Genomic DNA, 16,107 nt, shown 5'->3' on the forward strand with positions numbered 1-16,107 from the left:
AAAAAGCAATAATAATAAATTGTTCAGAATGGTATGGTGAAAATGGTGAAAATTACACTAGTTCATTGGATTAAAAAAATATGACAAAACAATTTGGTGTACTGTACTTGGGGCAAAAAAAAAAAAAAAAAAAAAAACCTTGCACAAATCGGAAACCATTTCCTATGACTTCCACCGTTTTCACCTCTCATAAAAAAAACCCCAAAAAAAACAAAACAAAACAAAAACAGTCGAAAGCAGCAAGATCAAGGTGCTTCTTTTACACCGGGTCCAATCCTGGAATCGCAGATCCCAATGACGTCAGATTCAACTTGAGGCACTGTGAATACCCTAATCGGACCAATATCGACCATGAGGGGTCGTTGCCAATGGTAACAAATCCTCTCCCCATCATGCCATCATGGTTTTTTTTGTTCTTCTTCTTCTGATTAATACAGTACGGCGATCAACAGTGGGCGTGTTTAAAAAAGAAAAAAAAAAAAAAAAAAGAAAAAATAAGAGAGCCTGCCGCGTCCTAAATATTCACGATTTGCCGTAGTGTGATTCTCCGGCTCGTAGCGTACAGATCGAATGGGACGTGGCAGCGCCGTCGTCGTCTTCTCTCTGCAGGTTTCAGCTGCTTGCTGCCAGTCCCTTAATCCGATCTGGAATGACCCTTGAGCTAAAGCACAGTCCATCAGTCTGCGGTGCTCGGTAGTTCGCAGGGTTAGAGGTCAAGGTCACACTTGACCCCTTTGACGGTTGTCCCCGGAAGGCAGCAAAAGGCCGGCCAAGATGCAGAGGACCCGTAGCGTCCTAGCAACCGTCCAGTGCTGCCATTCCCCCGCCCCATCCACCTCCTGTCTGTCTGTCTGTCGGTAGCCCAAGGGGGGCTCGGGGGGGTTATAGCCGCTCGATGTCCCTGTACTTCTTGCGCAGTATGGACACCTGGTCCTTGAACAGCACCGGGTCCAGCCTCATTTGAGAGTGCACCAGTGGCATGCTGCCAAACCAGCCGGCAAACTGGTTCATGCAGGTCTGACGCTGGGCGAAGTGGTCCGGGTCGGCCCAGCGGGACGCCCTGGAGGTCTGGGGGGCGGGGCAGGGGACATATTAGATTAAATTAAAGAGAGAGAGGAGGAGTGAGTCATCAAAGGGAGATATTAAGAATGAAGAATGAAAGAAGATAGAGATTAGAAAAGAAAACAAGAAAGAAAGAGCCTACTGTGATTATTCACCAGTTGTTCATTGACGGCCAGAAAAAACACATTTCTATTTATTATTATTGTTATTATTTATTCTACAAAACTGATGTGTTCCCAATGCTTTCCAACAACAAAAACACATATTTTATGGGATGAGATAATATCATACCTCAATAATATCATTCAACCCTATAGGAGGGAAATTCAGGAAACAAATTAATACTTTGAAAAGTATCAAAAAAAAATTTAAATTTACAGTCAGTATTATTAACAAATAAATGATTATATTTAATGTTTATCATATGGTTTATTGTTCAATACCAAATCTATACTGTCAATTGTTTCTTTAGGTTCATTGTTTATCTTCAGGTTTATGTTATTGCTAAATTGTTAGGTTAATGCACATTTTTTATTACCATTATAAATTATTATGATTATTTATTATTACTTGAGATAAAATGTTATTGTTTCTTTGTTACTTTTTAGGTTTATAATTGTTGTTTATGAACATGTTTATTGTATTGCCATATTCTTTATTTTACTTTACTGTTGATTGTAAGGTTTGTTGTATATTTGCATTTTTCTCCATCATCCTCATTAAGTTTGAGGTTTATTGTGTGTGTTTATTGTTTTATTACTGTTGCCTAATTTGATGTGAGCTGCTGTGACACTGCAATTTACCTCTGGGGATGAATAATTATCTATCCATCTATATCAATTCCAGTGTTAGTCATTTTTCTTAACGTTATACGGCTGTATCATCAAATTTATAATTTCTTCCTTCTCCAATTAGAGTCAGCAGTGTAGGAGAAAGTTTTCCCATGTCTCCAGTGCAGCAGGTATTAGTAGATCTTTCGTCTTCACATCTTCTGAAGGCTTTCCCAGAAGATATTCCCCGAACGCCTCACCTGCCCCATCATGGTCTCCTTGTACTGCTTTTTCTGCGTGACCTTGATGGGCGGCAGCTTGGTGACGGCCGACACCAGGAAGTTCATCAGGATGTCCTCACAGTTGGACATCTGGTCCACCATGCTCTTCAGGCTGGCGGGCAGGTAGCTGGTGTACAGGTAGTGGTAGTATCTGGACAATGGGTAGAGAGAAGGAGCACCCAAGTGTCACAAGAGGTAGTAAAAGAAAAAAACAAAATGATCCAGGGGGCTCGGTGACACTCGGTACCGGTGGTAGATGGCAGCTCCGGTCAGCACCATGGAGTAGTCGTTGGTCCACTTGGACGTGTAGCCCCAGCGCTCCTTGTTGCCGTCCCAGAAGTGGCTCCGGGCCGGGTAGCCGACGATCCGGTCTGGGAAGCTCTGCCACACGGTGAACGCAAAGTCCACCTTAAAGTGGCGGGGAGGAAAAGGTCCGAGGACGATTCATTTGAGGAAATTAAAACGGAAATAATGAAGGCGAACCAAAACACCTGCCCCCCCCAAAAAAAAACAACCCGCCCAGCTCTTTGTAATAAGAGAATAAGAGTCCGGTCCAGGACTGAGGCTTGGTCTCACCTCTGTGGTGGAGAGCACGGTGTCTTCATCCAGACTGAGGACGGCGTCCGTGGGGATGGTGTCATAGGGCAGGAATCGACTGCTCATCACCTGGATGGACGTCAAACAATTATCCAAAGATGGTCGCCTTGGAGGTCATTTTTATTGGACAAGTCATCTTTCTCTTTTGTTGCAGGTAAACTTTGCAGTATTAGGTAGAAAAGTATGGCAGGTTACGAACTGGATGTCTCTATGATCAGCTACTATAGGTCAGATAGCAAGGTAAGTCATTAGGTAAAGGAGTACATCTCATATTCCAAGATTTTCTTGGATTTCTCTCTCTGCGGGTAAGTATACAGTGGGTTCATCTAGAAGAGGTAAGTGTAGCAGGTAAGCATGAAGTATTAGGTTCAGTGCTAATCTGAGGGATTTACGTCACAAATGTCAACACTGATGCAGAACTTGACTCGTTTTGACAAACCATGACTAGCATGACAGAATTAGCAAAAACTGATTTTGAGACTTCTAAATGAACCTGCAGACACTCTGGTCAAGAATTTAAAGATGGGTCACAATACAAGCAGCAATGAACATTTGTGCATTCCACAGTGGGAAAATATGATGATGCACTATGCAAATCAATCCACTGTAACCAAAGTACTTTTTTTTTTTTTAATCCTATACAAGTTTTATTTTACCTTGCTTTCCCCCTCTATGACAATGACAGGAACCGTGGTGGCAGGCCAGCGGTGTTTGGCAGGAAGGGGCTTGTCACAGTTCCACAGGACTATCACCTGCATGCACAGGGAAAATGAGACACTTGCAAACCAAAAACCCACCTAGAAAACCATGCATTTACACGGTCAGAAATGTGGCAAAATAAAATTCTCTTTGTCGCTGTCATGTGATCCTAAATCTGCTTCAATTGGAGAAAGATCAGACACTCCAGCCTTCCTCTGGTGTGGGAATATGCATAAAGACGACAGGCAGGCTGGCCTATTTTCAGAACTGACTAATGAATCCAGAGTGGTGGGGAGGTGTCCTCAATTCAGACTCCTCAATTTACATTCCCAGCACTGTTTGTTTGCCAAACAAAAGGATGGAAGGAGGGGCCTTTCTAAATTAAACCAAAGACAAAAAAAACCCCCAAAAAAAACACTGCTCCACCACAACATTGCATAAAACAGCCAACTTCCTGTTGACGTTGGATTAAGTGGCCAACTTCAAGATTTTGTGTGATTTGTGTTACCTGAGCACAGTACTGGGATTTGGCCACGGCCACAAGGAGCTTAATGATGGGCTGGGACTGGGAGACCAGAGGCGTCACCACGTGGATGACCGCCGTGAATTTGGGGTACGGTTTGATGCCTTGGAGAGACAGCCGGAGAACAACAACAACCGTGAGAAACAAACGTACAGCTGATGATAAAGGATAGGTTCTTTCTTTTTTAAGACCCAAGCCTTGACTTCAAATGTTGGTCCCCATCATTTCTAACGGTTCGTAGCACGACCTCACTGCTATGGAAACCTTTCCGCTCCAGCTTCTCACTGTGCTTCAATGCAGTCCAATGGGGCAAACGTTGAAACTTAAAAAACAAAACAAAATCAGGTTTTCTGGTTTTTATTCAATCTTATTAATCAAATCCTATATATTAACTACAAAGAGATTAGATGAACTATAACTATATTCTGTATATTTTCTATATATTTGTCAGTTTCTGTTCTGTATTTGTTGTTCCTTTATTTATTTAATTTAATTTTATATTTACATTTTATTTTGTTATTATTATTATTATTATTATTATTATTATTATTATTATCACTGTCATCATTTTATATTATTTTATTATTTTTTCTTTTTCAGATTGTTAAGCTTTTTTATGCCTATTTGTTTCCCGAGAAACTGGCAATCCTTATCATGACAAATTGGTGTAAACTCATTCTGATTCACAACTCTTTTTCGCTTCCACTTATAGATGACATTTCCATAAGGCCTGTGACCCAATCCTTTAAACACCCACAATTGTATTTTCACTTTGGAGGTACTTTAGGGAACTTGGCTGGTAAGTGCGATTTAGTTAAATAACTTTTTCCACAGTCTGTGACGCACAACCGGCATAGTGGTCATGGACAGTGGAAGGTGTACAGTATATATACAAAGCCCACAGAAAGATGATAATTCCACCAATCATGAAACACAGCATGGTGTATGCTTCTTCACATAATAAGATTACATGATAACATTGCTGCATCAGGTGACCAATACTACGGCGGTGGCCTCACTTTAGCCACCGCAGCGCTTTGGCCCAAGTATCTTGTTGCTGAAGCCACTAGCTCGTTTGGTTGGCTTTTCAAGTCATCGCCGGCATTAAGACTTGTTTATGCGCAGTGTGCATCTGCTCAGGTCTAATTAGACTTGTTCTGAATACAGCGGCCCTCAACAAAGTCCCAATGTCAACAACTAGGGCTCTTATCCAGGCAGTTAGCCTTGCACACTGACACATGGCGACATGAGGGACTAATTGGCAGTGTCGCTCCGTTACAAATAATAAATGAGTACGGATTTGTTCAAAAGCTCATGGCAATGTCACAGAGATGCACGTGTGGAATTTTATTTGAATTTGACAAAACATTACTACTTTAAATTCAGATGCCTTCAAAAAAAGACAACCTCCAGTCGTTTTCAAGCCCCTTTTGTCCATCAAAGTTTTCTTCAAATAGCAAAAGAAGGGGTCACAACGTGGCCAAGTGACAAATTAAGCAGATTCTCACCAACAATAGACTTAGATGGTAGGTATCTGATTGGCTCGATGGCCAAACAGATACCTATGTAAAGACTGAAATCTTGAACTTTTGGTGTTCAAAATTGAGTTGTTCACCAAAAATGAATGCCGTGACTAGGAAGGCAATGAATTGGACGAGATGTCCTTTAAGTTTAATAGTGTTTGTAGCATTTGAGCACTGACCCAACTTGGCGTAATAGAAGGGGAAGTCCCCCAGGTAGGTAGAGTACTGAGGCAGGGTGAAGAGGCCTCCGGGCAGGCTATTCCACATGAGAGTGCTCCTGGAGGTGTGCTGCAGCACCCGGTCTTGGATGATCTGCTCACACACACAGAGACAGAGACAGAGACAGAGACAGAGAGAACGGAGGTGACAAAAGAAAATAAAAGAGGGATTCATACATAATCATCTCAAACTCAGACTCTTGCGAGTTTGAATCCATAGCTCCAAACGATTCTCTTTTCACTATTTTTAACACACAAAAAGAAAACAATGTAGTATTCTAAATTTGGTATGCACATGCTTTATGAGCAATTAAAACCCCATAATTCCTAAACTGTATCCATGCTAGCCTGTTATTCCATCTTATGTATTTGTTAGATTACAGAGCAATTATAATTCGAAACATTTAGTGATATATACACACATGTGCATCTGTATCTGTCCAAGTGTGTAATGTAGCGTCGCAATGGTACAGTGGGCTCACGGTTCGGCATGTATCACTGTTTTGGGGCCACGGTAACAATACGGTTTTGGTATCTTTAAATTTAAGAAAAAAAGGCAAGAAATTGTTTGAAGTTAAAAGGTGACATTTTTTATAGTAGTCTGCCATTAATAATTAGTGTAAAGCGCTGTCTGGATGACTGTGCATTTTCTGGCGGCAGGAGACGGCAACTTAAACAAACAACACATCATAAAACTGTAAAACCTAAAAAAAAAACAACAGCTCATCACCCAGCTCCCTTCATTCCTACAAAAGTAGAGAAGTCCGTAATGAAGAGGGACACTGCCATCTCAGGGGTTTATTTTCCGATTGGACACCTTGATTGATTGTACTCTTTACAAAAAACATTTCTATACGTAGCCCCACGCATTTTGGACAAAAAAATAAAAAATAAACCTCTTGCGCAAAAATAGAGAAATCTTGCGCGGTTCCGCGCGGACCCTGCACAAATGACTTTGCCGGTGGAGCCGCAGCAGTGGATTTAATAGGAGGTGTCACTTACAGCACGCTGTGCTGAGCCCCATACACTGCGCCAATACGTCCGGTGGCCTTTTACCGTGATACCGCAGTACACGCGTTGAAACCGTAGGGTACGTACCAAGTGGTTCAATAACATACAGTGTACCATTGCATCCCTAGTGTAATGGTAGGCGGTGAGTGTGAGAGATGGAGAAACAACGTCCATCAGACAGACACACATCAAGAAGACCCTGATATGGAATTCATTCAAAATTCAAGATTAACCATTATAACAAAACAATACACGTATGACTACAGTTGGACCTCTGTGAAAATGTCAGAAACATGTATAACTGTACTTATAATTATGGCCTACTAGTAGTGACGTAAGAGGCAAACTAGTTGTTCGTTGCAAATCTTTTAAATGACTCGGGGGTTGGGAGTCACTCTGTCAATGGAGTGATTCTTCGACTCACAAAGTGAAAGTAATTACTAAGATCTAATTTCTATTACAGCTCTCCTTTTGTTGACAGTGAAAGATTGCATGCTCCCTGCAGCAAAAAAAACAAAACATGAACCGCTGATCTCATAGTCGTCCTCCCTGCTCTTCCATCTGGTGATACAGGGTCAGGAAGCTGATAAGAGTTAAACAGATCGAAGGTCAGCTCCTTGGGGCAGGTAACTTCACCCTGCTGACAATGAAACCCCCACCATGGCCTTCCGGCAACGACTTCTCCCCTACTTGGACGGAGACCGTGTTAAGAGCAACCAGGAATAGCAACTAATGGGGTAAACAGCGGTGAGTTCGACTAAACAACGCCTCGATTCATTGTTCACTTTCTGAAAAGGATCGTCTAGTAACCAGTGGAAGGTAATTTGAGCTTTTTAAATCGGCTGTGAAGTCACGCGATAGATTAAAATAACTGTTATAACACCGTAGAACCTGTAATTACCTAGTAAGTACATAGACCCATAACAGCAATTTATCCTGTGCATAGTATCGCATTTTGTATATTTATATATATTATTGGCCATTTTGGTTCTGTAATTGGTGTATTTGTGTTTATATTGGCAACTTTTTGGCTGTGGCTATGTCTAATGTTCTTTTAAAGGCACCTCCGGTATTAAATATATATATATATATATATATATATATATATTTATTTTTACAGTTTCGAGCTATGAAATGTGTTCCTGTGAAACTCCCATAGAAAAATCATCCAACACAGCAGTCCCTGCGATCCACTTTTGACAAATATCTGATAATTACCAAAAGTTCCTAATTTTACACACTGCGTCAAGGTAAAATGAAGCTGTGAGGAGTCTGAGTGAGTTGGCCATCCATAAAGAAAAACTGTCTCCACATCACGCTCCCTCTCCATTATGCACTGGTCAGAATATGCTTCAATTTATCATGGGTTGCCATGGTATTGCTAAATAAGTCAAGTTCGATTTCGAAAACGAATCGCATTTTCTCTGTTGGGTGAGAAATGAAGAAGGAAAGCAGGAAGTAAATGGGCTTAAAGAAGACGGGCGAAAGCAGTGCAATTCTGCTTCTGCATTCCACAGCAGAAGCTGTCTTAAAACAAAGGTAGGAGGACAATACGAGGGGAAAGAACTCCTGGCAAGAAAAAAAAAAAACAACTACGGCGGGAATTACACCTTTCAAATCCAGCACACACACAAAAGCCTTTTTTCTGTCTTTTTAAAATTCCCCTTTTCTACATCTCTCTCTTCCCTGCATCCACAAGCTCCGTGTGTGGCTGGCGCTCGCCGCGTTGAAAACACTGGAAAATAGACTGACAGCGAGAAACCGCCGGCGTGATTGATAGCCTGAACCGCCGCAGGAAGGAAAATATGACAGCCCAAAAGGCATTTTGCAGTGCGGTTTCACCACTTCGTATCCTACTTCTCGGCTTTTGCTCTGTGCCGGAGGGGCTTCGTTGTGGTTAAAGCAAGCGATGGAAAGTACACGGGCAGAACTCCTCCAAGTGAATGGATCTGAATATATATATATATATATATATATATATATATATATATATATATATATATATATACACACACACACACACACACACACACACACTTTTATATACAGTATGTGTGTGTACATGTAGGCATGATTTTGTTGAACACACTGCGTAAAACAACTATTCAATTCTCCTGAAAGTCTGCTGTTGAGTCACCAAGGCTCCAAACAACAGTGTGAGAAATCAGTATTCCAGCGAGACTCCAACTCCAGGCGAGTCATTGTGCGCTGCAGACAATCTGACATTAGGCAAAACCCGGGGAATGTGCCGTATTAGCATCTAATTAGTCTCAAAATGATCTCTGCTAAGACTCTGAGGGAAACGCTGTGAGCATTCGGAACAGGTAATACACTTACCGCCAACCTGAGTTGTGGGGAAAAAATAGCTCTATAGATTTCTGTTATCGATTTCTAGATAGATATTTTAATAAAAGTTCTGAAATATTAGACTACTGAGTTCTGTTGTATGTATGCATGCAAGTATTTTTGTAGTATTTTGTCACAATAGTATGTTCTTTTAAAGCTTAAATAAACATGTATTCCAGTTATCCCATCTGGAAAGAGGTATATTTTCCCAGGCTGAAAGTTTATTTTGAGTAGGTCATGTGTGTTAAAAAAGTTTACACCGATCAGCCACAACATTAAAACCACTGACTGGTGAAGTGAATAACATTGATCATCTCGTTCCAGTGGCACCAGTCAAGGGGTGGGATATATGAGGCAGCAAGTGAACAGTCAGTTCTTGAAGTTGATGTGTTGGAAGCAGGAAAAATGGGCAAGTGTAAGGATCTGAGTGATTTGACAAGGGCCAAATTGTGATGGCTAGACGACTGGGTCAGGGCATCTCTAAAACGCCAGGTCTTGTGGGGTGTTCCCAGTATGTAGTGGTTAGTACCGAGCAAAAGTGGTCCAAGGAAGGACAACCAGTGAACCGGTGACAGTGCCATGGGTTCAGTGATGCGCGTGTGTAGCGAAGGCTAGCCCTGCAGGGTGTGGTACAGAATAGATAAAGGGAATAGGCTTATGTATATGAGATAGGCTATTTATGTATATACAGAGATGTGCATTAAAGTGGCATGTGAATAAAGTGAGGTAGTGTTTGTGAGATATACAGCACAGTATACAACAGTACGGCGCAGCACTACGGTAACACCGAACAACCCAGAACAGTGACACAGTATGCGGTACAGTATACTACATACAGTACAGTAAGGTAGTGGAGCCTATGTGTGTTGCTCGGTGAGGACCCCTGGTGAGGTCAGCGTTGACAGTTCTAATGGCTTGCAGGAAAAAACTCTGTCTCAGTCTCTCTGTGTGACTGCGGAGGTGCTTGCCTGACCGCAGAAGCTGAACAGTCTGTTGTTGGGGAGGTGAGGGTCCTTTATGATCCTGCGGGCTCTGCTACTACACCTCCTGTGGTACGCTCAGCTGAACACACCACCCTCTGCAGGGACGGTCTGTCCTGAGCAGTACAGTTCCCAAACCAGGCAGTAATGTTGCCTGTCAGGATGCTCTCCACTGCTCCAGAGTAGAAGGACTTGAGGATCCTCACCGAGACCCGGAATTTCCTCAGCTGCCTGAGGTGGTAAAGATGCTGCCTCGCCTTTCTCACCAGAGTGTCTGTTTGTATAGTCCATGTTAAATCCTCTGTGATGTGGACTCCCAGGAACGTGAAGCTGCTCACCCTGTCGACAGAAGTCCCATTAATCACAAAGAGCGCGTGCGTCCTCGGTTGTAATCCACGCCTAAAGTCCACAATCAGCTCCTTAGTTTTGCTGACGTTCAGGTGTAGGCTGTTGTCCTGGCACCAGAATGACAGGTCAGCCACCTCCTCATATTAGGCCTTCTCATCGCCGTCGGTGATCAGGCCCACGACAACGGTGTCGTCAGCAAACTTGATGATGGTGTTGGAGCTGGACCTGGCCACACAGTCATGTGTACAGGGAGTACAGTAGGGGGCTGAGGACGCAGCCCTGGGGGGATCCTGTGTTCAGAGTGAGGGAGCTGGACATGTGCTTCTCCACCCTAACCACCTGGGGCCGGGCTGAGAGGAAGTCCAGGATCCAGGCACACAGCGGAGTATTCAGTCCAAGTTCCTTCAGCTTGACAGCCAGTCTGTTGGGGACTATGGTGTTGAAAGCTGAACTATAATCAATGAACAGCATTCTCACATAGGCCCCCTTCTGGCCATCCAGGTGCGTGAGCGTGGTGTGCAGTACCTGGGAGACCGCGTCATCCGTGGATCTATTCTGCTGGTACGCAAACTGCAACGGTTCCAAGGTCGAGGGGAGGGAGGGGCAGATGTAATCCTTAATCAGCCTCTCGAAACACTTCATGACCACCGAGGTGAGGGCCACCGGACAGTAGTCATTCAGGCAGGCCGGAGAGGCGATCTTCGGGACAGGAATGACGGTGGACATCTTGAAGCAGGACGGGACCACTGATTCAGCCAGGGAGATGTTGAATATTGTAGTGAACACCGGGGCTAGCTGGTTTGCACAGGTCTTTAGTACTCGTCCAAATATGCCATCTGGGCCCGCAGCTTTCCTGGTGTTCACCCGCATCAGAGCCCTCCTGACATCATTCTCAGACAGAGTGCGCGCTCATCCCCAGCGGTGTAACTCCAATTAGCCAGCGAGCTAGCGGTGTTGTTGTTGCCAGACTCAAACCGCGCATAAAAGTTCAGTTCGTTGGCTAGCGAGACGGTCTTGTATCCGTTCTTGTACGGTGTGTAGCAATGGTCCAAAGTTCTATCTCCCCTGGTGGCACACGTGATGTGTTGGTAGAAATTAGGTAGAACTTTTTTAAGGTTCGCCCTGTTACATATACATACACATAAGTCCCCAGTCACCACCACAGCCACGTCAGGATGTTTGTCTTAAAATCCGCACAACACATCGTACAGGTCCGACAGTGCTGTGTCGGTGTCCGCCTACGGTGGAATATAAACGGCTGTAATGATGACCGTGCTGAATTCCCGGGGTAGATAAAATGGACGGCATAAGATTGTCAACTGTTCCAGGTTCGGCGAGCAGGAGCGGGACAGGGACTTGGTGTTGTTGGGGTTACACCAGCGGTTGTTACCTGGGGGAGAGATGGCATCAGGATGCACTATGGGAAGAAGGTAAGCTGGCAGAGGCAGTGTGATGCTTTGGGCCATGTTTTGCTGGGAAACCTTTGGTCCTGGCATCATGTGGAAGTTACTTTGACACATTGCACCTACATAAACATTGTTGCAGACCAAGTACACCCCATCATGGCAACTGTATCCCCTGATGGTAGTGGCCTCTTTCAACAGGATAATGCATCCTGCCACACTGCAAAAATAGTTCAGGCATGGTTTGAGGAACATTACACAGAGTTCAAGGTGTTGACTTGGCCTCCAAATTCCCCAGATCTCAATCCTAACGAGCATCTGTGGGATGAGCTGGAACAACAAGCTCGATCCATGGAGGCCCAACCTCACAACTTACAGGACCTTCAGAGGTCTTGTGGAGTCCATGCCTCAATGGGTCAGAGCTGTTCTGGCGGCACGAGGGGGAGCTACACAATATTAGGCAGGTGGTTTTGATGTTGTGGCTGGTCAGTGTATTTCTACCCATTTGTACTCATATTTAAAGTGTATTTTTTAGTATTTATTATTTACTTCATGTATTGATTTAAAGCACAGCTTGAGCGTGTAGTATACTTTTAAGTGCACTTTTAAAAAAGTATTGGAGTAAGTATTGAAACATTAACCTGATCTTAGCTGTACTTCAGTATACTTAGTTAAAAGTGTGTTATTTTGGTTGTCAAAAGAAACCAAAAATACATGTAAATTATATTTTAAATACATTGAAGCACATCTTAAGTACAAATTCTAATACAGGATAGAACCATTACATCATTGCATAAGTACTTTATAATATCCGCATTTGGACAGGGTAGGTCCATGTATACTTTCATAATATGTATGATTTCAAATACAAATCTGAGACACCTGAATGGTGTCCGGTGAATTTAGAAGTGGATGTCGTGACACATGCTGACATAATGTGTGAATAGATTCAAGTCTTTACCTCGAGCGTGGTGAGGACTATCCGCTCCACGGAGTTGAAGTAGGCCTCCCACAGGAGTTGCGTCTGCTGCCGGAGAGACAGGATCTGGTCCTGATGGATGGAGCGCACGGTGGAGGGGATCTGGGCCACGGAGGAGAATTGCGAGGGTGAGAGTGATGATGTCCGAGGGTGAGAGTGATGATGTCCGAGGGTGAGAGTGATGATGCCGAATAGACAATCTAATGTTGGGCATGAACAGAAAACCCTCTACGGAGTCTCTTCGTGTGTGGAAGAAAACAAAACCAATTCCCTCTGGGGCAGTGAAGATTTATTCATTTAGTTATTCTTCCATTCGTTAAATTCACTCGAAAACGGCAAGATTCTGGTCTCTACCACTGGAAAGGAACAAGTTTAAATGAAGCAAACACCACTTCATTCCATTCTTTACTTAGCGTTATTTGTTACTTAAAGTTTTTGAGAAAATCTTACATTAAATGAGTCAACGAGGCCCAGAATAATTTAGAAAAGGGATGATATCAGCAAGACCACAGACTGTGGGGTAGCTCCATGTTTTTAGAAAGTATTTTGCAGTTGCTCCAAATAGTATGCTTTCATTCAATTTTACATAAAACATCTGTGTCCATGACTTCTTTAAGGGAAGATCAGGGAACATTTTAGGGAAAATGTTCAATCTGTTCTATTCTGTCTTTAAGATTAGCGAAGATAAGACATTTATCTTTTAACTTAAATGAAGGTGCCACAGCAGCAGCAAACAAAAAAACAAAAACATGGGATGAGAATTACGACGGAGATAATAATAACATATCTACACCACCACCCCCCCATTTACCTGCAGCAGAAGTCTTTCATCCCCGATCACAGCCGCCGTATTCCAGTCGATGATCTCCGAGAAGGGCAGCTCCCAGCCGTTGCTTAGCATCACCGGTACACACGCCGCCTGAACGACACACACACACACACACACACACACACACACACACACACACACACACACACACACACACACACACACACACACACACACACACACACACACACACACACACACACACACACACACACAGTTAATGATGATGAGATGAAGCATTTAAGAGACATCTGCTCGGTGAATCGGAAACGACAATCGCCGTCACGTTACAAAGCTCACGGAGGACACCTACGAGAAACTGCCTGTTAGCCAGCGCTGCCTTTGCTTTGAGCATTTCAAAGGCATTGCACTTGCAGTGATTTCTTTTCATGCCGTAAAAATTCTACTACACCCCCATAATGCCCCTGTGTTTAGACACTCCCCCCCCCCCCCCCTCCAAAACCAACTAAATCAACCGGGGTGTGATTTAAGGCATTCCCATTAACTCAATGCTAAGGCATTTTGCACTCGACTAGCTCGCAAACTGGGCTGTGATGCTTAAGGAAAACACAATAAACAATTCTGTAACAGCAAGGAGGACGTGTTTAGGTGAAATTCAGGCGATGAAGCCATCCTTGGGTTATACATTTTCACTAATGTGTCTTAACGGGTTTTAAAGTCAGTATGAAGGTATGAGTGCGTGCGTATATGTGTTTGTTTGTGTGTGACGTACAGTTTCCGGCTATAGTTACGAGTGTGCTGTGACTCGTTCTAATCTGTTAAGCTGGGTACCATTCACTGATTGGCCTGCACAAACACACACACACTCCGACATTATGGCGGTTCAGTTCTGGTCTAATCCCTCACGGTGTCAGTAGCTAAAGCAGCAATCTGCAAAAATCCTTTGCTGCCTTGACTGGCTATTGGCTCTCAGAGAGCCATCATCTCTAGAGTCACACACACACACACACACACACACACACACACACACACACACACACACACACACACACACACACACACACACACACACACACACACACACACACACACACACACACACACACTTCTGTCAGAAAAATACACATTACATTTTGGAGGCCCACACATCCCACACACCGACACACACATTTAGCAAAAATACACCAGCGCGAGTGAAAGCTTTTAAAAAGTACACCTACGCACGGCGGCTTGATAGCCCTCCGCCCAGACCACTGGGAGGGACAAGAGGGCTCCCTTCGCAACAATGAGGCTCGCTGACAGGGGCTTAAGCGCTGCCGGGACAAGTCACCGAGCGGTCAGCCGCTGGGATGACAATGTCCTGATTGACTCATAATAGCAATTTAGGCCGACTCCAAAGCTCAAATCCCGGCACGCCATATTACAGGTTGACCTGAACCATTGGTAGAATGGTAGGTTCGTTGATCTTTAATTTCTTCCAAAATTAGCACCAAAATATTAGAATGAGTTTTATTTGAAAATGTGGAGAAGAAATGGTCAATGTGATGCAGCTCATCCAGGATACAAATTTTAGATTAATGACCAGATATTGTAATAGTATAAATTGTAATAGTATCCAGTAGCCTGGACTCTCTGGCCCCCCTTAAATCCCGACATGTATGCTATACCCGCCTCGCCCCCTGGTTCACCACCGACCTCCGCATCATGAAGGCCACCAGTCGCCGGTTGGAGCGGCTCTACAAGCAAACTGGCCTCACCCTCCACCGTCTGGCCTTTGAAGACCATGTACTGTCGTACAAGGAGGAACTCTCCAGGACCAAGATCAATTACTACTCCACCCTTATTGGCTCTCAGCAAAACCACCCCAGAACACTATTCACCACCATTAACCGTCTGCTCCGCCCCCTTGCTGTCTCCTACACTGCCAATGCCCCTGACCTCTGCACCAAGCTGCCCCCCTCCGCCCCCAATGCTCTCTCTCTTCCTTCTCCCTAGTGGATGTGGTAGAGCTGGTGGTCTAGTGATCTAAAGGTTGCTGGTTCGATCCCAGGCTCCTCCTGCTAGCATGCTGTAGTGTCCTTGAGCAAGACAATTAACCCCTAATTGCTCCTGATGGCTGCGTCAGTCGGTGTTTGAACAATTGTAAGTCGCTTTGGATAAAAGCGTCTGCTAAATGACTAAATGTAATGTAATGTAATGTAATGTAAATGTAATGTAATGTAATGGACCCGATGCCAACGGCGTTGGTGAAAGCCTGCCTTCCTACCCTCTGCCCCTCCATCACAGACATAATCAACTCCTCCCTAGCAACTGGTACAGTTCCCCCTAGTATCAAAATCACCTCCATCAGAAGCCTGGTCTGGCCCCTGACGATCTTAAAAACTACCGGCCGATCTCCAACCTCCAACCCAGACCTGTGCTAACCAGCTAGCTCCGGTGTTCACTACAATATTCAACATCTCCCTGGCTGAATCAGTGGTCCCGTCCTGTTTCAAGAGGTCCACCGTCGTTCCTGTCCCGAAGATCGCCTCTCCAACCTGCCTGAATGACTACCGTCCGGTGGCCCTCACCTCGGTG

At 44.1% G+C, this 16,107-nt stretch overlaps 1 protein-coding gene across 1 annotated transcript in view; it reads right to left on the reverse strand.

Annotated features, from left to right (window-relative positions):
• Positions 1 to 817: 817 nt before the first annotated feature.
• The window catches only part of LOC307233770 (exostosin-1b-like), a gene marked incomplete at its 5' end in the record, with an annotated part of 58,323 nt that continues 43,033 nt past the window's right edge, over positions 818 to 16,107 (reverse strand). Inside the window, 9 exons of the mRNA XM_080005183.1 lie at positions 818 to 1,068; positions 2,093 to 2,264; positions 2,361 to 2,521; positions 2,690 to 2,779; positions 3,367 to 3,462; positions 3,918 to 4,036; positions 5,635 to 5,767; positions 12,723 to 12,842; positions 13,552 to 13,659. Coding sequence (XP_079861309.1) covers positions 883 to 1,068; positions 2,093 to 2,264; positions 2,361 to 2,521; positions 2,690 to 2,779; positions 3,367 to 3,462; positions 3,918 to 4,036; positions 5,635 to 5,767; positions 12,723 to 12,842; positions 13,552 to 13,659 — 1,185 coding nt within the window. The 3' untranslated portion in view covers positions 818 to 882. The remainder of the gene's footprint in view (positions 1,069 to 2,092; positions 2,265 to 2,360; positions 2,522 to 2,689; positions 2,780 to 3,366; positions 3,463 to 3,917; positions 4,037 to 5,634; positions 5,768 to 12,722; positions 12,843 to 13,551; positions 13,660 to 16,107) is intronic.

Source organism: Zeus faber (genome assembly GCF_960531495.2).
Source record: "Zeus faber genome assembly, chromosome: 8".
Classification (NCBI taxonomy): domain Eukaryota; kingdom Metazoa; phylum Chordata; class Actinopteri; order Zeiformes; family Zeidae; genus Zeus; species Zeus faber.